This window comes from Macrobrachium rosenbergii, chromosome 3, assembly GCF_040412425.1.
Source record: "Macrobrachium rosenbergii isolate ZJJX-2024 chromosome 3, ASM4041242v1, whole genome shotgun sequence".
Classification (NCBI taxonomy): domain Eukaryota; kingdom Metazoa; phylum Arthropoda; class Malacostraca; order Decapoda; family Palaemonidae; genus Macrobrachium; species Macrobrachium rosenbergii.
The window spans coordinates 29,459,579-29,485,161 of record NC_089743.1 but is presented as its reverse complement, the minus strand read 5'-3'; the positions used below and the strand labels follow the sequence as shown (position 1 = coordinate 29,485,161).

Genomic DNA, 25,583 nt, shown 5'->3' with positions numbered 1-25,583 from the left:
GTGTCATTTCAAAGGGTCCTTATTTTATCGTATAAAATAATATGATTGTCAAAGATTATGTTATTCATCCATCTCTAGTAATGGATTGCCTAGCCTGATCTTAACGTCAGATTTGAGGCACGTTGATCTTGTAATGGGAATTATATATATATATATATATATATATATATATAATTATATATATATATATATATATATATATATATATATATATATATATATATATATATATATATATATATATATATATATATATATATATATATATATATATATATATATATATATATATATATATATATATATATACACACACTCAGTCTTCTTCTGTATAGCTGTTTATTGCCTAGCTTGGGCAACTGTTTACTCACTTGGTTTTTATGTATTTGAGTTAGTCTTTTTCTTTTGTATAGGTGGGTTATTTTAAGGTTTTAATGAGCTTTTATTTTGGTGTGTCTGTTTATGACTGTAGTGTTTAGTTTTAAATGTTTTCACTCATAAAGAGCTATTGTCATATGTCGTCACAAAATAATTTCTATAAAGGGTACTAATGTTTGCAAAATATTTTTTAACCTTGAAAATGCGACTCCGGATTTGTCGCGAAACGCCGGCAATAACATTCAATCGTTAAAGGATAAAGATGCTCTTCCCTACTACTTCCCTCGAGTATATATATATATATATATATATATATATATATATATATATATATATATATATATATATATATATATATATAAAATTGGTATTCATCACTTCTCAGGTTTAAATTTCTTAATCTTTCCGTTGTTACGATAGAGACCTGTAATCTGGCGTTCAAGTAACAGGCTTGTCTTTATCTCATCTGCGAGGTTTGGATTTATTTTCACTTAACGGTTTAGACCGTAAGTAAACACTGAGCACAAGTTGAACAAAAGTTCAATTAGGTAGTCCTTGGGTAAACAGGAAGTTTGTAGAGTATAATGTGGTGTTAGTACAGTATAGACTTTCTACGTGCTTGTATTTTCAGCTTTGTTAGTTGGGTAGATATATTCACATGTATTTTTAGTTGCTTATGTGTGGTTATATGTAAAACACTTTAGTGGAGTCAGTACAGGGGCGCAACCTGCTCCCCTCTGAAGATGTCTTAACCACGTGGCGAATACAGTGACTCCTGAAAGTTCCTTACAAATATTCAGATTCTGTACGTCGCCTTGAAACCTCCGAGGAGTTTTAGTAAAACGATCTCTTCATGGAGAGCTGTGTCATCACCCAAACCTTCCATCGAACGTTATTTCTTTTACCATTAACTTTATTGCCTTTCAACCCCACCTTATCATTCTGTTTTCTGGGAGATCTGTACTGTAAGTTGTCAGGGTCTTTGTAAACGAAAGTTATGGTGACGAATGTTGGTTATGAAATTATGAAACCTCTCTCTCTCTCTCTCTCTCTCTCTCTCTCTCTCTCTCTCTCTCTCTCTCTCATACACACACACATGCACACACTTTTAATTTCAAGTGTTCAATTCTTTCTTTTTTCAATTTCATCTTCCTTACTAAGCTGACGTTTCTTTGCTGATCACCAATGTAAGGCACAGTATACTGGTTGTTAGTTCGGCCACTTTGATTTATGCTTCTGCTGTCTCATTTCCGTGGTTTTTTTGTTGCCTCAGTCTTTTCTGTCATTTGCGTTGCGCTCTGTAGGTTCTACCTTTACCTTTTTGTCTCTTGGTATTTTATGTTACTTAAAATGGGCTATTACCTAATTAAATTAGTCCTCTTTAGTTATACACAACTTTAATTCTTATTGGATATCCGTATGAAGTTTTTATGTGATCTTATTTATTTATTTAAATTGAGTTTTTAATTTGTAGTAATTTCGCACATTCATATTTATTCGTGTTATTTATGGAAGGTTCATATTTATAGCATGTTTCTGCTCTTTCTACTCTTTCGGTGGCAAAGCGCTGAGCTTCTCACGCGGCGTATAAAAATCTCATCGAGAGAGTGTTCTCTCGGGAGCCACATTTCACCGTAATGATGCTTTAGCCGCCACCCCTCCCTCCTTACTCGGAACTCCGTTTACAGTTATTGTGGGGATATCCCTTAATAAACTTTCCCAAGTAAATACGTCACACAACTTTTAAAGTTTGTAATTCTAGTCCTCAATACTCACTCCAAAATGCTCGTTTTTCCATTGCCATATAAAATTCTCAAAGGGAGCACCCAATATTACTTATAAAGGTTGTTTTCCACCTTTGTCAACTCGACGGTTCTCTTCTTTTTCGTTAACTTCCTCGGGAAACACCCGACCCCACATCGTATTTAAACCGCGTCATTTCCATCCTCGACAAGTCCTCTCCCCACCGCCTCCTCTTTATTTTTTCCATTGCTTTAGAAAACCCTCTCAGTAAACGCTGCACATTTTGCTCTTAACCTTTGTTACCACCATTGTCAGCCTCTGTGACTCCCTTCCCCATCGGCATCCACTTAAGTTTTCCTTTCGTGTTTTCTTCTTTATACGAAGGCTGATGGAGAATGAAAAGGAAGGAAGGGGGATATCGTGGCCTAACCCCTAAGGAAGGGATGCACTTGTAATCTGGGATTGTACGTGTTTTTATAAGACGCGGACGAGTTATCGAGTCACGAGGGGACACTAGTCGTCTTATCATTGTGTGCTCAAGGTGCTGTGGTCTGTCTTTAGTCTTTCGTCGAGTGAAAGAACTGCATGTGTCAAAGTCAGAGCAAGAACGTGTATGAGGGTTCCAAGCAGGTGTACGCAGCTCAGTTTTTACGTTGCTTCGCATTCAGCATACAGAAATAGTGTAGAAATAGATTCGTATGCACATACGTAAACAAACCTACACGCGTTTTATCCGTAGTTGATGATTGCATCCTAACTAACAGTCTGTCGTCGCTATACTTCATACTATCGCTTTATCTTGTTCGTGTTCCTATTACTTGTGTTCCTATTTTTGTGCTTAGTATATTTTCTAATATCTTGTACTTTATCCTGCTATTCAACTCTCCGTTGGGTGAGTCGGTAGAGCTTCGGACTATCACTCGACGAGCCAGAGTTCAATTCCCCGGCCGGCTGATGAAGAGTTAGAGGAATTTATTTCTGGTGATAGAAATTCATTTCTCGCTATACTGTGGTTCGGATTCCACAATAAGCTGTAACCAATTGGTAGCCACGTAAAATAAGTCTAATCCTTCGGGCCAGCCCTAGAAGAGCTGTTAATCAGCTCAGTGGTCTGTAAAACTAAGGTATAATTATCCTGCTACTCTAATCTCTCACTTTTCTTTTTATTTTTATCTAATTTTGTTAATGGGTTATTTCATTCCTTCGTTATCTCATCTGCTTCTCCTGCTCTCCAAATCTTCCTTCTCTCTCTCTCTCTCTCTCTCTCTCTCTCTCTCTCTCTCTCGTTTTCCTCATTTATCTAGCCGATCTTTTGTACCCTTTACTTTGAAGGCGAAGGATTCCTACCTCTCCTTTGCCCTGTTATCTGGTTGATCTTATTATTGAGGGATAATTGGGAGGTCTTCCCTGTGTGTCTGTGTTGTGCTCATTTGCGGTTGTGCTCGCTTGGCCCTAAAGCCTGATATTGCTGTGTTAGAGTACGTAAGATTTTTGCCTTTATGGCAATCCACACGATTTCATATTACACCTCTCTGGTTTACCCAGACTTTTATTACTTTTAATTTTATATTGACGTTCATTGCAAGAGAAAGTCATGTATTGTTTGTTATTTCAAACAATCAGTTCTTACCAAGGCATAATTTAATGTGAGGCTTCAAGTGTAACGCCCTGTGATGGTTGCTAAAGCATACCGTCTAATATTTTCCGATGAGCTTATTATGCCTAATTGCGTTTTGATTGAATGAAGGCTTCTTGAATTGCCGAGGCTTGTCGTAGGAACCGCAGAGGTTGTAATTTTCTACGATACTTTAGTATATCAAAAAGTTCAAATTAGCAGCTTTCGGAGGATTTCCACCACACCGCCCTTCAGGCTTTTAGAGTTGTATATTACTTGCGTCATTAGAATGTCAGTGGAAGTAGCCTACTCAGAAGAGTGCAAAGCTTTGTAACTATTTATCTCTTAGTGCTATTATTTGTGCAGTTTTTTAATGCCCAAGTTGGAAGTACTGCAGGAATATTAGATTTTATGTAAAGGAGGGTTGTAACTGACTGGGATTATGATAGGGTAGATAAATTTATTTAGATTTCAAGTCTTTTGGGTTGTGACACTTAAGGTCTAGACCATTTTAGCACTCACTGATATTTTTAAGACGAAAATCTTAAAACAGTCATTTAAATTGAAATACTAATATGGGAAGCTTGTGATAGTTTAATTATGGTTTTGAATGCGAGATGGTTGAAACGGCTATTGTCAGCGATAGATTTGGAGTCAGAAAACAAAACATCCCACAGTAAGGGGTATCACTGTCAGAATTCATTGACTTTTATTTTCACACTAAATTTCAAATGGGCGTGATTGTAGAATGCAGATCTTAAGTTCCAAAGGGATGCGATGATCGAGTTTATTTAGGCTCCAGTTGTTTGTGAGTATTCATGCTATAAGGCTTTGTTATCTCTCGCCATGTTAGTGAAGACAGAGCTTATGGTTGTTTATATTTTACCTTTAGTGTTGGCGTTAAATGTTATATGAATTATCAGAAGGGTTGCATGGTTTGTGTTTACTGCCCAGTACAATTTGTTGATGTAGATTTTTTTTTCATTGTTTAAGCGCTCCTTTTTTCCATATGCTCGTCAAAGTATAATTGCCTCGATTGTTTTAGCATAAGTTAAATCTTGCTTGATAACAGTATTATAAGATTCAGGCTCTGTGGAATGGTTTTATTGTTTCCTTATCAAGTACATTTAATTTTGATGACCAATTACTGGACGTAGATCTCCTGAGATCTACGGTGTTGGGACATTCCTCATAGTACATAGGTGTATTAGATGCCCGACATGAATTTGTGAATTTAATCAGACAATAATACATCCTCTCTCCTCTCTCTCTCTCTCTCTCTCTCTCTCTCTCTCTCTCTCTCTCTCTTTAAGATTGCCCGAAAAAATGTGGAATATGTATTATTATTATTATTATTATTATTATTATTATTATTATTATTATTATTATTATTATTATTATTCAGAAGATGAAACCTATTCGTGTGGGACAAGCCCACAGGGCCATTGACTTGAAATTCAAGCTTCCAAAGAAGATGGTGTTCATTTGAAAGAAGTAACAGAAGTTATGCGTAATACAGAAAAAAAGAGCTGTTGATAGAAAAGAAAAAAATATATTAACAAATAAAGAGATAGATTGATGAAAATGTAAGAAAATGATAAAATACAAGGAGAATTGTTTTAGTGTAGTAATGCATTGCATCTTTGCTTGAACTTTTGGAGTTCCAATTGCACAACGCCCACAGGGAGACTGTTCCACAGTCCAACGGTGTGAGAAATAAAGGCTTCTGGAACTGAGAAGTTTGACAGCGAGACATATACTGCATATTGGTGCTCTGCAAATCTCGTTGCTATCGGCAGAAAAAGAGGATCAGGGATCAGTTGTAAATGTGAAAGATCTCTGTTAAAATACAACTTATGAAAAACTTACAAACAAGAAATCATCCGTCGATGGTCCAAGTCATAACTGCTAATGTTAGGAAACAGAAACTACGCTGCTAATGTTAGGAAACGGAAACTACCACCACGAAGCATTCCGTCCAAAAGAGAAAAATCTCTGGCAGAAGCAGACATCCTGGGAAAGGAAGGACAAATGACCTAAACATGTTGCACTGATTTTATCACTGTTGTAAATATATGAGGCCTTACGTACACCCACCAAAGAAACCGATGTCGCCTCGCCAGACCCTTTTGCCCTGAAAGATGTCTTGCGTTCCAACTACCAGGACGTAGTTAAATGGCTGTTTAGGACAATATTGATATGAATAGCCAGTTTCATCAATATTCATGGATTTTTCTTATAAATATGATACGAAATTAACATAAAACAAGGTCATGAAATTTCTTGGTGATTACTTTCAAAACAATATGCGATTACATTTGTTAACAGAATAAAAGGGCTCTCTCTCTCTCTCTCTCTCTCTCTCTCTCTCTCTCTCTCTCTTCTCTCTCTCTCTCCTGCACCCTTTCCAAATCAGCAGTCCGTTATCGCACCTCAGAATTGGTAAATAGGAAAAAAAAATATTAAAGAAATGTTAAGAAACAAAATTGATGTGATGTGTAATGATAATTTTTTTGTTGTTGTTTTTCATTCACAAAGATAGCGTTATTATTATTCTCGTTTTGAGAAAAAAATTAATATGCATATAAAGAAATATATATTTGTCTTAATTATTCATATTCATCCTCGCACCCATTAGGCACCTTCTAGACGAACGGGCAAGTGTCTGGGGGAAAACATGGTTACTATATCTGATAGTCAACAAAATGACGTCAGTAGCGAGGAAATAAAAATATCCCTGTCACACAACTTCTGTTGAAGTGTTACCAGAATTTTTACGTCTGAAAGGTCCCCTAGGAATCGGTCTTACATCCCATAGAGGAGCGAGCACCCCTGATTAAGAACACCTGAGATTAATCATACAATTGTTGATAACTATGTCTCGAGTGGTGGCTATTTGGGACGGTTCGGCCATCTGCTATTATGGTTCTGTACTTTTTGGTTATATTTGATGCAGCATATTTCGACGGTTTTTACTCTCAAATTAGGGAAACTGATATCCATAAGCACCATAACTTTTGCCAATGACGATTTTGGAAAAATACCCTTCCCCCTCAAGACTCGAACCCTTAAACATCAGAATACCAGTTAGTGATCTTATCGGTTCAGCCATCAAATCTCATAAAAGTGTTGCATTATCCGGCACTCCACGAGCTCGAGGAAGACTTCGAGGACGACCTTTAGGACGACATCGAGGACGAGCTTGAGGACGACTTCGAGGACGAGCTCGAGGACGACTTCGAGGACGACCTCGAGGTTGACTTCGAGGACAACCTCGAGGTCGATTTCGAGGACGACTTCGAGGACGAGCTCGAGGAAGACTTCGAGGACGACATCAAGGACGACCTCGAGGTCGACTTCGAGGACGTCCTTGAGGACGACTTTGAGGTCGAGCTCGAGGATGACTTCGATTATGAGCTCGAGGACGACCTCGAGGTTGACTTCGAGGACGACCTCGAGGTCGATTTCGAGGATGACCTCCAGGTCGATTTCGAGGACGACATCAAGGACGACCTAGAGGCTGACATCGAGGACGACCTCGAGGACGAGCCCGAGGACGACTTCGAGGACGACTTCGAGGACGAGCTCGAGGACGACTTCGAGGACGAGCTCGAGGACGGCTTCCAGGACGAGCTTGAGGACGGCTTCCAGGACGACTTCGAGCACGACCTCGAGGTCGACGTCGAGGACGACTTCGAGGTCGACCTCGAGATCGACTTCAAGGACGACGTCGAGGACGCCTTCGAGGTCGTCTTCGAGGACGACCTCGAGGTCGACTTCGAGGACGACCTCGAGGTCGACTTCGAGGACGACCTCGAGGTTGACTTCGAAGACGACCTCGTGGTCGACTTCGAGGACGACCTACCACTCCTAGCTCTCTCCTGAATATATCTAGCATCGTATCTTGTGCCGATGCGTCGCCAGACGTGTCATCGATATCGTAAACATGTTGCAGAGCAAAGCCCAGACGAGTGTCACAGTGCCATTCCTTTAACTCCTCTTTGACCGCCGGAACATGGCACCTGATCCCATGCTCCCTCAGTTGCTGTCTGGTTGTCTGTGGAGTGCACGAGAGATGCAATTCTTGAGTGATAGTTACTGAGGTTTTCAGGGGGTCGTCTATGGATGCTGCAATGATTTGTTCGTCTTGTTGTCGTGTTGTTATGCGCGGGCGTCCTCTCCTAGGTCTGTTTGCCAATGTTCCCTCTTCCCGCCATCTTGATATCCACCTTTGGACTGTGCGAGTTGACACTCCAACGCTCACGGCAATATCTCGTGTTGGAACACCAGGCTCCCACTCACCAATGATCCGACCTCTTTGAGTTATATGTTCAACAGAGTTGTCTTTGCCGCCGCTATCTCTACAAAAAAATGCCATATATATATATATAAGTATATATTACATAGACTAAAGAAGACAACAGTATGGTGGAGATTGCCGTAATATAGATAATCGTGTTTACCAGCTAATAAAGTTACACAGAGGCTGCAAATCCCCAGCCGTCAAAACTACTCAACTACTGGCTTTTGGGATACGCATCGTCCATGGCTGTGTCGCAAACTCCCTCGTCGGAAAACCAGGTCCCCACTTTCCCTCAAAACTATTCAGAACGTAAACGATGATATAAGTAATGCTATAATGATACATATCTATGTCTTCATGGCGAATTGGAATAATTGATATTAACTGTTATCAATAAGGGTATTAATATCGCCACTTCAAATATGTTGATGAGCGAATCTCGTCAAGCCCTACATTAACAACACCCCATTGCCCATCACCTTTAACCTCCTTATCATAACATCCTCCTACCCCCAACCCCCACGTGCTCGGTGCTTAAAAGAGATAATTAATATCGAAATCAAATACGATTACATTTCTTAAAAGAATAAAATTTCTCTCTCTCTCTCTCTCTCTCTCTCTCTCTCTCTCTCTTCTCTCTCTCTCTCTCTCTCTCTCTCTCCTTGAAATATATTTCAGTTATTATTGCACTTTTTGTCTGAATTTGGTAATTTCCCTCCTCTTCTTCTCATGCGAACCATCGTAACCATGCATTGGTAGTTGTAACTTTAGCTACCGTTCAGAGCAAGAAGGACATGATCTCTCCCAGCAAGGTTTGGCGAGGCGACATCGGTTTCTTTGGTGGGTGTACAATACTACAGTAGCTTCTGTGCGACATTTGTTGACGCTTTCATTAGATGCTTCTCAAAAGTAAGATGTGAGTCCAAAGTTATACCTAGTATTGTTAAAGCTTAAGACTCATTTAGCAGACCTCAGTCTCCTGAACGGGGAGATGGGATGGCACATCAGTACAAGATCTCATCAGCGCCATGTTACGATTGAGACTAAGGGTAGCTTCATTTTTCATAAGTGGAAATTTTACTACACTCACAAAGGTGGCATCATCGGCATACTGAACAATCTTGCTTTCCATGCTAGCAACCATGTCACTTGTATAGCCTATACCAAAAATAATAGTGGCCCAAGAACACCACCTTGTGGAACTCCAGACACAATCGGTCGTGGATCGCTCAAGATCTCATGAACAGCAACTCGCTGCTGCCTGCCTGTAAGGAAATCTTGAAGTAATCCTAAAACATATCCACCCACTCCAAGGTTCTGAAGTTTATATGTAAGTGCCTTTTGATTTACTAAGTCGAAAGCAGCACTAGAATCTCTTTGAATTATTCCCTAGTTACAACCCTCATCAAGGTTCTTTTGCAAATGGCAACAGAAACTATTAAATGAAAGTGAAGTTGTTTTCATATGTGACAATTTATGTTAGTTTCTATGCACAGTTGGCTGTTATTTTTAAGTTTTGGAATGAGGTTACTTTGACTTATTATTGTAAGTGTAGCCTGACATATCGCTATAACTTGTCACTTGTCTGCGTTTGTCACATTTTTTCCCAGTATTGGGCGAGTCGTCATTGTCGATTTTGTTATTATTAGTTTAGTCGTGTATAGTTTTATTGTATTTGCTGTCTTTGTTTTATTGCTTAGTATACAAAAGAATTCTTTTAGTATAGCGGAATAAAATCTGGCGAGGACGCTGCAGTTCAATTTTCCTATAAAAAGGTCCGAGCAGACGCGAAGGCCCAGTCCTGGGGGGGACTCTCGGTGAAAAGACCTGGGCGTGGACAAGTTAATTTTGTGGGTGGCCACCCAATTGGTATTCATCGGCTACGCCTTCTGCCCACGTGAGAGTATTCCCGAAATCTCAGCCTCTGTGCACTCGATAGGATAGGTTGGTTATGGTCATAATAGGATGAAGCTCTATGGATATTTTTCCCAACCCGTATTTTTTGTTTATGTAAAAGTTTTATTGCTTTTCACGCTCAGTGTTACGAGTTTTATTGTCTTTCTGCTAAGAAAAATTTATCTTCTGAAGTAAAGTTTACATGGAACCATTTATTCGGTCACCGCTGGTTTGGATGTGCAAACAAATATTCAATTACGATGACTCCTCCCGCCCTCCTATCCTCTTTCTCCACACAAGGACTTAAAAAGCTGATTTTCTTGCTACATAATGTAGAATCTCTTCGTCTTTTGTTTTATTTGTTGCATGTTGCCAAGGCATTGGCAAGTAAATGTTTACTGTTGGTTCATTTGCTCAGTGAACAGAATCCTCGAACTCTGCTTCTGACTATAACACTTTCCCTCTTACTGATGAATACCGTAAGGTTTGAAGGGGACTGCAGCTCTGCCCGTCTCATTCTTCCTATTCTTTTTGTTGATCGCTGGAATTTTCTTTCATTTCCACAGACTATTTCAGTTAAGGGCTATGCTAGGAGCAAGAGCCCGTGCCAGCACGAGGGTGCTTAATCTAAAACAGCAATGCTAAAGCCTCAAGAGAATCCTGGAATCCTCTAAATGGGATGATGGGAATTAATAATTAGTGAAAATGTTAGTAACATACAGTTTGTCTGATTTTTTGAGTTGTTTCTAAGTGCAGAAAGAGAAAAATGGAAATAAAGAAATTATTGTCAATAGCGAAAAGGCTAATGAAAGGAAGAATTCTCGAGGGAGGTGAATGTCTGTTTCCCAGTTTATGTGGGAAACCCAAAACAAACCAGTACGGGAAATTGAATGACGAACTAAATGTAATATTGATTATAGTTTAGCTAGTTACGGGTAACGAATGTTTGCATTTAGAGAGAAACATTTTCAAAAATAAAACCTTTGTTCATTGTGTGTTGAGAGAGAGAGAGAGATTAAAACCTTGTGCAAAGTATTGTGTTTTACCCTCACGTTAATTACGGATCACAATCTTTTGTTCTTCCATTGTTTTATTGTTTACATGTTCTTTAGCATGACGTGTGTTTGTGGGTTTTATTTTCTTGTGTTGTGAGTGATGTTTGGATATTGTGCAATCGTCATAATCATTATTATTAAAAAAATGTTTAATGTTTTTGTACATTTAATGCAAATGTTTGGTTCTTTCATTTCGATTTGCTTCAGCGATTTGTTTTTGTGGCAATTAATTTCCCATTTTTTCTTATCTAGTTGATTAGCACAAAGTGAGACTGTAAGTTAGAATCACATTACAAATAAAGAATTTTCCACCGTAGTACCTGTTATCCGGCGTCGTCTTCCTTTTCTCTTCCATTCTTGCTTTCAGTTTTGTCCTAAGAAACAACCATCTTCTGACGTCTTCATTGAACAAGAGAAGTCGACGAGAGAAACGACGGCTTGATTAGTTCGGCCCCGGAATACCTGATGAACCCTGACTTCATCGGCAGCGGTGGAAACGCTTCAATTCAGTTTGCATCTTCTTTTAGGCTTCTTCTTTTCTTCATCTTTCTTTTTCCTTTTTCTTTTCTTCATCTTTCTTTTTCCTTTTTCCTCCTGCCTTTTCGTCTTCTTCATATTTTTCTTCCGGAAGTTTTTCTTATTACTGATAGTATTGGTACTCGTTTTTTCGACATCATAACCGGCATTTCAGTTTTGTTTTGATTTCTTTCACTTGATTTTTTACGGAAGTATTTAAAGTCATCTTCTTCTTCTTCTTCTTCTTCTTCTTCTTCTTCTTCTTCTTCTTCTTCTTCTTCTTCTTCTTCTTCTTCTTCTTCTGGGAGTTTCCTTCCATATTTGATGGCATCTTTTGTTTTCTTACATCCTGTGTGATACAGCTGATTTATCTCTCACAAGACTTTCATTTTTTCTTATTTTCCTCCTCGACCATAAGTATTGTTACATTAGTTGCAGTGTTACATGTAGGTAACTCATTTTGCTGTTGACTTGTTTTTGCCATTCTCCCTTTTTGGAATATTTTAAATTCGCAACTCCTGCCATCTCTTTCTGTAGGTTTGTCTTTCCTCTTTGTTCAATTAATTTTGATTAGAATTTGAGTGCTATACATTTTTTAAAGTTCATTGTTATAGTATTTTTGAAGGCATTCATTTACGACCGGTAATGCATATTTTATTGGAGCTGCAAATCGATGAAGAGTTCAGTTCACGTGCTTATTGTGTCAACTCATTTCAGTTAATTTCATCTAACATAACCTTTTGTTCATTTTCTATGCATCACTGATGCATTATGATGATAAAAGAATGAATATCTGAAACTCTTGAATATTATTAGAATTTTTTTCATCAACGCGTGTAGCTGAATATATGTTACAGGTCATTTGGCTCTTATTATCTTTCGGGTACGATTTGGTTGAGTGATTCATCTCCGCATGATGCGCTGCATCTGTGGGATGTTGCTGGTTCACGGAAGTGGGCCACGCCTCTATCTTTTTGCTTTCCAGGGAAATAAGTGAACATGAGGAGTCGTCAGGGAGTTCCCTTTTGTTCTTCTTTATCAATCTCTTCGTCTTCGAGAAGCATACGCCCATTTTAGTGAAAGCTAACAAACAGTTGATACAGTTAGAATCAAGCTTTTACATGGTAAATTATGAACATTCAATAACAATGGGAATGGTTTTGTGGACGGCCAAGGCAGATTCTAAAGTTTATGGTTGCACTATATGGAAAAGAGACGTTTATAGTTGATGAGTGTGCAAGAAATGCGAAGGGTTCAGCTGGTAAAAGTTTTTTTTTTTTTTTTTTTTTTAATGAACTTCGTAAATCAGTAGCCTCTTGGTTTGTCCTACGTCAAATTTTTCCACATTATGATTAATAGTAAAAGTAACGTTAATAACAATGATGATTGTGGGTCTTTCCAAGATCCACTGGAAGGTATTATTGCTGATGAACGATGTGACCCAGAATATGTTTTATAGCTGATAGGAGAGGGATACTTTGGATGAGGAAACGAAATAGTAGACACAAGTGTCTTAACAGAAATGACATGTCATTGGTTAACACCAAAAAGAGGCAACTGGACAATTGTAAAAGAATGACATCATTGCACATCTGGTGTGAATTTAGTGGTGTTATTTCTTACCACAATGTTACACGGTCTGTTATTTTAGTTGTCTACTTGTGTATAATGTAGTTTTCATGATTCTATCCGGTTTACCACTGTCTAACGTCACATATGCTCTATTGTTATCTCAATTAGTTCTCACTAAATTAGGATATTACTTGAAATTACTCACATGCGAGTTTTTAACGTTCTACCGCCACAGTCTTCAGTAAAATTTGTGAATGCGAAACGTTTGAGGGTCGTTAAAAGGGTAGATGAATAGCTTTTTGTCATATAGATAAAGGTTGCGGTCGACGTATTTCTTATCAACAGACATTCAAAATGACCATATCTCGAAATTAACGTTATATTGAATTGTTGAGATATTAACTACCAGTATTTCAATGTTACTCAGTGTGATAGATGAGGAAATTAGTAATGCCTGTATCATGATTAAGGATTTTGTTACCCATGATGACTCTTATCTTGTCCCATAAGAAAGAAGTGACTCAATGTACACAGCTTTTTCGTTATTATTATTATAGACTTTGAGACCATTTCTCCCATAATTCCATGCTATGCCTTCACACATTTGTAATTTGTTATGTAACCCCATCGGAAGGTTTTTTTTTTTTTTTTTTGGCTATGAGCATAGTAGGAGCCCACTCGCCGAAAAAATGTTCAGTGAAGACATCCGTCAGTAAATTTAGTCATCAGTTAATAAGGAACTCTGTCCATAGTAGCTATAGTATTCGCTTTTAGTTTTCTGAAAAGAAAACTATTGCGCCGGTTTTGTCTGTCCTTCCGCACTTTTGTCTGTCCGCCCTCAGACCTTAAAAACTACTGAGGCTAGAGGGCTGCAAATTGGTATGTTGATTATCCACCCTCCAATCATCAAACACCGAATTGCAGCCCTGTAGCCTCAGTAGTTTTTTTTTTTTATTTTATTTAAGGTTAAAATCATTATCATGCGTCTGGCAACGATATAGACCAGGCCACCACCGGGCCGTGGTTAAAGTTTCATGGGCCGAGGCTCATACAGCATTATACCGAGACCACCGAAAGATAGATCTATTTTCGGTGGCCTTGATTACACGATGCACAGAAAACTCAATTGCGCCGAAGAAGCTTCGGCGCATTTTTTACTTGTTTAATTTAGATGCTGATGGCGTTGAGGGATGATTTAAAGCTAAGAGTAGCTGCATAAGCTGTGTGTGCTCGCGCGCGTGTGTATGTGCGTGTGTGTGTATAATCAGTAAGGCTTTACCTTGTAGTTCATGAGATAGCTCGGGACTCATTTAAATTTATTTTTATTTCCGATGTGAATGGGGAAGTGATCATTTTGCTAGTTCGGTTAACAAATGTTAAAGTTTCATCAACTTATCAGTTAGTTATTAGTCAGAGATTGCGAAGTACGTGTGTGTTGTTGTGTTTTGTTCCTTCTCTTTAATTCCCAAAGGATCACGAGAGAGAGAGAGAGAGAGAGAGAGAGAGAGAGAGAGAGAGAGAGAGAGAGAGAGAGAGAGAGAGAGAGGTGGGGGATGGTTAGGTACGTTCTAAGTAATGCTAAAGATAATTCATGTTGAAAAAATTCAGGTGGTTGGGCGATATTTGTTTACTCAAATAAGTTTAGCTATTTGCTCTACTAAGTTTTTTGTTTTCGCAGATTTGTATTTTTTACCTAAATGAGTATTTTTTGTTTGCCAACCGGGATTTTGTTCTTTTCTGGAGTAACTGCGGATGTTTACTCCCCTTTCTCTGTTTACACAAGTCAGTTTCATTGCTCTGCAAGTGATGTGGAGGAGGGGAGTTAGTCTGGCACTCCATTAATTTGCTTTTTCTTGACTTTCCCACCTTCACTTGTCATAACACCTGTACACACATATGTATATATACATATGTGTGTGTGTGTGTAGAGTTGTTTAATGATGATAAACATACAACGACGTACAAGGGGGTACGTGTGCATGATATGCATATATTGGTTCGCTGGCATGCTGAAAGCCAGTGAATACATGTGCCAGTTGATTAATGTTGCGGTATTTCGGTATAAGAATGACACATTGCATACGCATTCCTGGTTATCGCTTTCATGTTTCAGTCTCCAGTTCCGTCATTGTGTAGGGATAGTGACATGACGACACACAATATAGTCAGCACTGTATTAAATTGGTTGAGGGGGAGGTTTGTCCAGATTCCACTGAGTTTTAAATTGTTTGTGAATACTTCCGTAACTTTTCGGCAAAATTTTTCATACTATGTTGCGTTGGCAACACTGGATACCTCACTTACAGGCTGTGTGTGTCTGCATCATTTTTGTCAGTGGGTCATAGGACGGAGGCTTGGGTCCTCCTAGGTATTACCGATAGTTTTGTAAGGATGCTAGTCGTTTCAGCACTTGCTACTAGACCCATCTGCATCAGATAAAAGGAAAGGGTTGAGGTGAAGTCGTCTACTTGCGAAAATTGGATTTGGGATTTAAAGAAGGGTGTTTGGGATTTAGGGCCCTGAGAATATGTGGTGTCTGGTGGATGTGTGTGTTGTCAGAATTGATGAACAAGCAGATATGCAGGTGTCTTAAAGGTGAGACACAAATGGGGAATAATTGTGATGTAATTAGAAATGGAGACAGGAATATGCGAAAGGATAAATGTATGATAAAGACATGGTTTTTTTTTTTTTGGCGCCACAATAGCTGATTCTCTTAACTGAGTTTTAGTCAAAGTTGGCGCATAGTGCAAATTATGGGGATGGAGTTAAATTCTTAACAACACTAATTATGATAGCAAGTTTAGGACATTGGATTCCCCATACCCAGATCTTGCATTAACATTGTTTCAGTTTTTTTTAACTAAGTGAAACAACTTATGAATTTAGTCAATTTTTTATTGCAAATAAACTTTTGAGACAGTCAGCGTCAGGCACAACACCCATTTTTTACCACATTTTTATTTTTCATTTGCTTTTTCACACTCCTATACCTATTTTTATTCATATCATGCTTATTCCCCATTTGTATATCACTTTTATGACACTTGTATAATTGCTTGACACGATTTTAACGAACACACGCGTCCACCAGACACCATAAATTCACAGGAGTTTAATTCCTGGAACACCTGTGTTTAATTCCTAATCTAATTTCTGTAAGTAGAAGTCTTCCCTTTTAATCCGTACTTCTATTTTTGCTGGATGAGGGACCAAGTGTAGTTCAGTGTCAAAAGGAACCCACAAGTGTTGAAGAAGTTGATGTCCATACCTTTTTTAATCCTGGAAGGGAGGTCACAGCCTCCTGTTCTATATCCCATAGGGTCAGCTAATGCATGCAAGAGGTGTGATGGGGAGGTCATAAAAATTCCATTAGCCATTCCGGTTTGGGAATCCAATACTGTCTAGTTTAGCAGCTTTAGCCACGCACTTCATCATTATCAAGATGGAAAATATCCTTAAAGCACCAGAAGATGTTACACCTTCAACCTGTTGTAGTCAAACTACAGATAAATCTCTTATGGAGGTGAATAAGGATCAATATACCTCTGTAATCAGAGGTCACGATCCCTTACTTTTGACTTAAATAACCATGCAAACAAATACGAACTGTCTATCTTTCATCATGTTCCCCTTTTGTTGTTTTGAATATACTTGCAAAAATATATCAGATTTTTAGTTGAGAAAACACACTGTTCTTCCCCATGTTGAAAAGTACACCAACTTTTTATTTCATGTGTAAAGATTAAGTTTAATTTATACGTGTTGTCTTGTCAGAGGCTTCAAGGTGCATAACTAATCTTGAAAAAAAAAAAAAAGGAAAATGGTGAAAGAGTTTGCATCCAGTCCCTGGAATCAGGCTGTTAGGTAAAACCCAACTGCTGTTTCACATTTGTTTGTCTTTTGAAACTATGAAATTCGTATTCCTTGGCTGCTTTTGGAAAAAGGGAAGAAAAAGTAAAATCGGTATATACTTGTCTGAAGTTAGAATATTTGGGGCATAAAATCTGATTTTCTTGGTGGTGATATTCTCAAACACCTGTCTATATCTTTATTCAGTTGTACAAAAATATCGATATTCTGCGAAAGTCTTACAATGATTCTGCAGACCTGTCTGTCATGAGGAAATGTTTTAATTCTTGTTTTCCTCCATTTTATTAATATCTTTCTCTTGTTTGTCTTCAGCAGCTGACAAAACCTGGAGATTTCTTAAATTTATTATCTCAAATCTTGATATTTTCTTTGGTACCGTTGGTCAGTTAGCTCATTGAACATGGTGCATAAGATATTTCATGATTCTGATCATCAATTCTAGATTTGCAGTTAGATCTAAGTAATGAATTTTCTTCTGTGAGGTTTTACTACGACTGTTTTCAATTAGTTTTATTCCTGTTTCGACCAAATTATGGAGTGATCTTCCTAATCCTGTAGTTGAACTGTTTAGAACTTCGGAAGTTCAAACTTTGGTGTAGGTACCACGCTTTACTTTCTGTTACTTAGTTGTGAATCTTATTAGCTTTTTCTCTTTCATAGTTTATTCTTTACTTCAGTTCTCGTCTAGGGGTTCTTGGTCTAGTAGCATTCTGTTTTTCTAAATTATTATTGCAGTATGTAATGCATATATGTAGTGTATGTATGTATTTATGCAGTGTATGTATGTATGTAGTGTATATATATCTATATATAAATGGATGTATGTGTGTGCATATGTTCCAGCATAACTCTGAAACACATTGAGCAATTTAAACCAAACTTGGTATACATATGACTTGCTCTCTGGAAAAGAATACTGTAGGAGTAAGACATCACTAGCAACAAAGGGCACCAAGGGGAATGGGGGTGGGAAGGGCTTTCCTGAAACGGGGCTGGTTTTGTCCGTAGATTTAGTAACTAAATAAACTCTACAGGTTTATCATACCTCATTTTGGTATACATTTGATTTATATCTGAAAAAGAATACTGTGTGGGTAAGGCATGAAAGAGGATGGGAGTGGGAAGGGGTGACATGTAAAAATAATTGAAAACAACAGATATTAGTGTCTAATCCATACTTTTCGAGGTCGCTGAGATGAATAGTGACACTCCCGATGCCCTTTAAGCCAAAGTTCATCCCTGATAGGAGAGGGGGGCACGTGCGAAGGGATGAAAAATAAAATGTCAAAAATGTCAGGTATTAGTGTCTAATCCATAGTTTTGGAGGTCGCAGAGATGAATAGTGACACTCCTGATACCTTTTAAGTCCAAGTTCAGCCCCAATAGGAATGGGAGGTGAGAAGAGTTGAAATATAAAATGTAAAAAATGCTGGGCAGTGTAATTGAAGCAACTATCTTAACAGGAAAGGGAGAGAATTAGAGAGAGAGAGATAGGAAGTGAGAGAAAAAGTAGAGGGGGTGTTAGGGAGGAGAAAGAGGGAAAGAGTGAGGGAGAGTTGGAGAGAGAGAGAGAGTTTATCAGTTGTCAGGTCAGAGTTTTCCTGGGCACTGCCAGGTTCGTCAGCTAGTATATATATATATATATATATATATATATATATATATATATATATATATATATATATATATATATTTGTGTATATATATCCATATATATAACATATTTCTATCTATCTATCTATCTATATATATATATATATATATATATATATATATATATATATTTATATGTTATATCTATATATGTATAAAAATGTTTGTATGTATGTATGTACTGTACATTAATAATTTTGTGTGTGTGTGTTTTTATGCCACAATAACTCTGAAATGCATTGAGCAATTTCAACCAAACTTGGTATAATATGACTTGCTATGTGGAAATCAGCGCTGTGGTGGTAAGACATCACTAGCACCAAAGGGCACCAAAGGGGATGGGGGTGGGAAGGGCTTCCCTGAAACGGGGCTGGTTCTGCCTGTAGACTTACTAACTTTACGAATTTATCGTACCTAATTTCAGTATACATATGACTTACTAACTGGAAAAGAATACTTTGGGGGTAAGACATCATGGTACCAAAGGGGGTGGGGATTAGGAAGGGGGTGACAGAGAGTGAGAAGGAGAGGAAGCGAGAGAGAGAGAGAGATTAGAGGGGTGCTAGGAAAAAGAAAGAAGGAAAGAGACAGGGAGGGTTGGAGAGAGTAGAGGGCAGATTTGGGAGGAGAAAGAGGGAAAAAGTGAGAGAGAGAGAAAGTTTATTGGTTGTCATTCAGAGTTATCTCAGGTAGTGCTGGGTTGGTTAGCTATATATATATATATATATATATATATATATATATATATATATATATATATATATATATATATATATATATATATATATATATATATATATACACATACTATTTCACTCAGAGTAGAGAAGAAATCATTGCACAATGAGCAATGCTCGTAATTAAAGTAAACTTCGCTTTGAGGAAAGAATTAGGCGATAGGGACTAACGGATAAGGGCGGGGCCCTTTCTCTTTTGATTAAATCCTCCTTGATCTCTCTCTCTCTCTCTCTCTCTCTCTCTCTCTCTCTCTCTCTCTCTCTCTGTGTGTGTGTGTGTGTGTGGGTTTGCGCGTGTGTTCAGGAGCCGTATGGATTTTTCCACCGTAATGTTAACTAAGAAACTGTCTTTTGTGTTTGTGAATTATAATGCTGAATGTGATATATAGTATTTCTTTCACGCTTGATTAGGTGTTTACCCTTGATTCGTTTATTAAGTTTTTTGAAATGGAGATAATATTCATTGTACCAAAACTATTGTTTCAGTGGAGTGAATGGAATTCAGGTTGGGCAGAATTGTAATTGTGGGTTCTGTATCGGGATCTGATGACATTTGACACAGAGGTTTCTCTTGGGAATCATAGGAGGGATAAGCACTTGAACATATACCATATCCACAGCTTTTTATGTAATTTAACTTTTCACTAAATTTACGTGTAGCAATAGCATTTTCAAAACTGAAAATGGAAAAACAATTCACAAAGGCAGAAATTAACAGTTCTAAGACATGCATAAATACATTAAAATATATTAATATTATGGGAAATGCTAAAAACAATTAAAAATACTATTTACAAGAATATTAATAAAATATAAGAAACTATTCACAATATGTACAAAGAATGAATTAAGCATAAATTAAAATATGTATAGAGGATAGGCACTGCTGTTTATGTTTAGCCTTGTTTCTTCGTTTTAATGATGATGTGTTTTTGAACGTTTAGCTCTAAAGCAGAAGAAACCTTCGAGATGATTTTCAAGTTTTCTAAGTCAGATTTTACACTGAAGATGCTTTCACAGCGGTTTCTTGTGGAAGAGTAACTTAGTCTTACCAGCGGCCTCTTTGTCCTGCTACTGACAACTGTATGCTGTCTCCTGATAAAGTCAGCGAAGAGTGTCTTGGGTTAAAAAGAAAACGAAAATATAAGCTGTTACATCCACTTTAGCAGATGATTCGTGAACACGGCATTCCACCTTGCATAACACATGTAGACTCTTCACCTTGAATGCACTTTTCCGATCTTGGGATACTAAGGCCCAATGTTTTAATATTTTTATCACCACCAGTTCAACTCTGTTTGCACCTTCTTTAATTGCTTTTTTCTAAAATTTCTTTATTCTTTTTTGTCACCTGTTTCCCATTCTCTTCACTCAACCTAACCATCCTCAAACATGCTGGTACTTCCATTTTCCTTACGTTCTATAATTTTACGCATTTTAACGTTTTCAATTGTCCATACAACCACAATTCACTTTCATAAAGAAAACTTGATCAATCAATCCCTTTTTTCATTTCAACTAGTCTTACATTCCACTGACGACTCTTTAGAAAATCTTGGTAGTTTCTGCCATGTTCCTGCTACCCTTTATTCCTCACCAACTTTAGAATTGATCTCATTGTTCTTAAACCTTTGAGAGTAAATGTTCTGGGCTACATAGATTATACAGTAGATAACTTCGTTTTAGAGGGTATAAGTTTGATTTCCCTCAGATGTCAGAAAATGTTAAAGTATGGTCTGAGGTATCACTCTTCTGTTGGGCGCACAGTAGGAGACAGGCTTATAAATCTGGAAACCCTATCCCTGTTCTCACAGTCCAACTTTCTTGGAAATCTGAAGTAGTTCGGATTGATACGTACGCAACTAATAAATTGTTTGGTTTAAATGCCCTATTTTACTATTACTCATCTCTCTGAAACACATGTGTTGGCGTAATGCGTCTCTTTTTGAACGTTGCGCTCATTATTATATATATATATATATATATATATATATATATATATATATATATATATATATATGTGTGTGTGTGTGTGTGTGTGTGTATGCATTAAACATCGTCTTATTCTCTCCACCTAAAAGGCGACTTCTTTGTTTCCTCTATGTAACGTTTCGGCCACTGCTTGTTGCGCTCATGTGACCTCATAACGCTTGTCGACCGCATCTTCCCCAGTTTACTCCTTGGAAATCAATAATCCTCAGATTGAACTGCTTGGTGACATTTTCTTTCTCTCTGCTGTTGTTGCAGTCAAGCTTTGAAACTTCCTTCTTGGATCTTTCCCCCTGCCTTACAACCCTCCTGGAGAGGTTAAGACCAATTGCGTTTCTCCTTTGTGTTTTCTTTTTCCTATACTCTTTGGGTTGTGAATATACTGTATAAGTATTACCTTGACTGTTCCTTTGACCACTTCATCTTGAGATATATATATATATATATATATATATATATATATTGATATATATATATATATATATATATATATATATATATATATATATATATATATATATATATATATATATATATATATATATATATATATATATATATATGTATATATATTTATATATATATATATATATATATATATATATATATATATATATACAGTATATATATATATATATATATATATATATATATATATATATGTGTGTGTGTGTGTGTGTGTGTGTGTGTGTGCATTATATGTCTGTGTATATATATATATATATATATATATATATATATATATATATATATATATATATATATATATATATATATATATATATATATATATATATATATATATAAGGAAACTGGAATAAAATGGACGATTTTAAGCGTATATTTTTATGTAGGCTCGTTAGAAAAAAAAAGGTGAGGAAACTAAGAAAAGTTGACATAATGGTTTAGAACATGTGGTGATCCTCTGATGTATATTTAACATGACGACAACACGGGATTGAGGAAGTTTGATGTGAAAGGCACGCCTTGAGTAAGAACCTCAAATTCTGAGATTAGGCGGCTACGTAGCTTTCTAAAGCATTGACGCCTAAAGTTTTTTCTATGCATGTATTCATTCCAGATTCAGTGGTTATAAGAATGGAAAAAGAACTGCAGATTTTTGCTTTGCTGTAGAATTGCTTTAGTGATATATATATATATATATATATATATATATATATATATATATATATATATATATATATATATATATATATATATATATATATATATATATAAACATGTGTGGGCCTAGTGTTGCAGCTCTTAGTTTACATTTGCTAGGTCCGATGATCGCCTACTGTCTATCACTCCCAGCTTTCCTCCATCTGGCTCGGTCAAACATATTGTCCTCTGCCAGTTGTTCTCAGATCTTCTCTAACTACATCCATCTACCTTCTCTTTGGCCTTCCTCTTACTCTCCCACCAGGCACCTCCATCTGCATCACTCTCCTCCCTACATAAGTCTCATCCCTTCTCATCACATGGCCATACCACTGCAGTCTTCTTTCCTGGGCCTTCTTTGATAGTTCTACGGCTTTAGTTGTTCCTCTTATTCTTTCATTTTTGATCCTGTCCATTTTTGTTACTCCACACATCCACCTGAGCATTTTCATCTCTACCGCATCCAGTTTCTTTTCTTGCATTCTCTTAACCGGCCATGTTTCTGCTCCATACATCAAAGATGGTTTCACTACTGTCTTCTACACTCTTCCTTTAACCTTTATATTGATTCTGTGGTCGCCCAAGACACCTGACATCTCTCTCCAATTTTTCCATCCAGCCTGCACTCAGTGTGTTATCTACATCCAAATTTCCATCATCAGCCATTGTTGAACCAAGAGGGAATGCAAAGGGCAGATGTGTCTTGCTCGCATCCAGCTATGTCTCTAACTCTTGTTCCTTCAGTGAGGCACTTATAAGACCTCTGTCAGGGGTTATGAGGCTTTCCTCTGGTAGATGGGGTTGGTGTCGCTCCCCTATGTGCTCGCATCATTTGAATCATGGGTCGCCTTGTGGCGAGCCCATTCCAGGTCTTCCTACAGGCGCCACACCTTTCTCTTAATCTGGTTTATTCTGCCTCTCACCAGAAATTAATCTCCTCCTGGCCTCGTGTCCTGAAAACAAAGTGGTATCCATTCAGTTAACCCAACACTGCCTCTAACCTGCGTTTTTGCTCCTTCATACATATCTTGGACCAACCTCACACTTCTCTGGTGTTCCCTTTACTCACATGTACCTCCAAACCTCTTGGTGTAGTACTCTATCATATGCCTTCTCCAGATCTATGAATACTATGTGCAGTCCTTTCTGCTTTTCCCAGTGTTTTTCCATCATCTGTCGGAGGGCAAACACTGCATCTGTCATTCCTCTTCCTGGCATGAAACCAAACTGTTCTTCACCTACAGATGTTTCTTCTCTAATTCTTTGATCCATTATTCTTTCTGAGATTTTCATGATGTGAGACTTTAACTTCATTCCTCTGTAGTTTGCACAATCCTGGATGTCCCCATTCTCTTTATAGATAGGCACAATAAAGCTTTCTCTGCATTCTTTTGGTATCTTTTCCTGAGTGTATATTTTCTTTGCCAGGTCCCACAGCATGTCTATTCCTTCTTCTCCCAGGCTCTTCCACACCTCTGCAGGAATTACATTTGGTCCTATTGCTTTACCCTTCTTCATCTTCTTTAGTGCCTTCTTTACTTCCTTCCTGCTAATAGCACGTGTCATACCCAGGTTCTGGAATCCATCTTCAAAGAATTCTGTAGGATTTTCTTCATTTAACAGGTGTTCATAATATTCTTTCCACTTCTTTATCTCCTCGTTGCATAAAACCACTCCATTCCCATCCTTAACCTGTTTTATAAGGGAGTAGTCTTTGTTGTTCTTGTCCCTCGACTTTGCAGTTCTGTGAATTTTTCTCTCCCCCTCAGGTGTTTCCAGCTCTTTGTACGTGTTATCTAATGCCCTAGCCTTTTCCTGTGCAACTGCGTTCTTTACTTGTTTCTTATGTCTTTGGTACCTCTCCTTATCCTCTTGCTGTCCATACTTTTCCCAGAACTTTTTTGCATCTTTTTTGGCTTTCACCTCCTCTGTCACTTCATCATTCCGCCGCCAGGTTTGCTTATCATCAGGAGGTTTCTTTCCAGATGTCTTTCCCAACATCTCTCCACCCACTCTCTTTATCACCATATTGTTGTGATTCCACCATTCTTGCACTCCCTCCAGCAATCTAACTTCCCTCAGTACTCTCCTTAAATTCGTGCCTCGCTTCCTCCTCTTGTGTCAGCTTCCACCACTAGATTGTTGATGGGACACATGTAGGCCCACCTTTTACTGTGTTCCTTTTTTCTGAGTCCATAACCACCACCCTGTGCTGTGCTGCCACACACTCTCCATTTAAAATTTTACAATTTCTCATCTCTCTCAGGTGTGACCTTCTGCACATGAGGAAGTCAATTTGACTTTCTCTTGTTCCACTCTTGTATGTGATGTACTGATTTCCTTTCTTTTCAAACCAAGAATTGTCAATAGCCAGACCAGATGAGGCTGTGCAATCCACAACTCTCTCTTCCTCATCATTTCTCTCTTCAACTCCCCAGCCACCGTGCACCCTCTCAATACCCTCTCTGGTCCTTCCTACGTGTCCCTTCATGTCACTACTAATAATTAATCTCTCTTCTGCTGGTATTTCACTCAACTGTCAGTCCATATGTTGACTTTTTTCCATCTAGGGACAGTTTTACAACCACTGCCCCGTCACTTGTCCTCTTCATGCTTATTATGCTGTCTTTTAAGCTTTTTGATAGAATTATTCCCACTCCATTTCTACCTTCCTTATTTGTTCCACTATATAACAATTTATATCCACATCCCAGCTCTCTCCCTTTATTTCCCCTCCATCTAGTCTCCTGTGCACACAAAATGCTTATCCTTGTTCTCTCCATCAGATCTGCTATCTCTTCCCTTTCCAGGCAACGTCCCCACATTCAAAGTTCCAACTCTCAAAGCTACCAGCATCTTCCTTTTCCTCACTCTTCTCATTTTTTGGACTCGCTTCTTTAACTGGGGGCTGCCCACTACCCAGTAGCCCTTGCCCATTTATCACAGGGGGCAGGCAAGGTCCCTGCGCATCGCCTAAAGGGAACGCCCTATTACTATCTGATGTCTGATGAAAGTCAACCGTCATATTTGGTTTTGGCTAGATTTTATGGCCGGATGCTGTTCCTTACTCCTACCCTCCCCATTTATCT

At 37.9% G+C, this 25,583-nt stretch overlaps 3 protein-coding genes across 3 annotated transcripts in view; 1 reads left to right on the top strand and 2 right to left on the bottom strand.

Moving 5' to 3' along the window:
- The window catches only part of LOC136850747 (aspartic and glutamic acid-rich protein-like), a 28,087-nt gene extending 20,466 nt beyond the window's left edge, over nt 1–7,621 (top strand). Inside the window, exon 4 of the mRNA XM_067124692.1 lies at nt 6,920–7,621. Within this exon, the coding sequence (XP_066980793.1) occupies nt 6,920–7,621 (702 nt within the window). The remainder of the gene's footprint in view (nt 1–6,919) is intronic.
- A 15,770-nt stretch (nt 7,622–23,391) lies between these two features.
- LOC136850745 (uncharacterized) lies at nt 23,392–24,522 on the bottom strand. The gene is made up of 2 exons (XM_067124676.1): nt 24,003–24,522; nt 23,392–23,447 (listed from the first exon to the last, which is right to left on the bottom strand). The coding sequence occupies exons 1-2, from the start codon at nt 24,520–24,522 to the stop codon at nt 23,392–23,394; spliced, it is 576 nt and encodes a 191-aa protein (XP_066980777.1).
- A 106-nt stretch (nt 24,523–24,628) lies between these two features.
- Nucleotides 24,629–24,985, bottom strand: LOC136850739 (uncharacterized). The gene has a single exon (XM_067124662.1). It carries the CDS (start codon nt 24,983–24,985, stop codon nt 24,629–24,631), a length of 357 nt encoding a protein of 118 aa, XP_066980763.1.
- Nucleotides 24,986–25,583: the final 598 nt, after the last annotated feature.

Excerpts from the sequence above, each read along its gene's own strand:
- LOC136850739 (XM_067124662.1), bottom strand. The coding sequence starts at position 24,985 with ATGAAGGGACACGTAGGAAGGACCAGAGAGGGTATTGAGAGGGTGCAC.
- LOC136850745 (XM_067124676.1), bottom strand. The coding sequence starts at position 24,522 with ATGGTGATAAAGAGAGTGGGTGGAGAGATGTTGGGAAAGACATCTGGA. Across the intron at positions 23,448-24,002 it reads ACTAAAGAAGATGAAGAAGG|GACACGAGGCCAGGAGGAGA; the intron begins GTAAAGCAATAG and ends CTTTGTTTTCAG.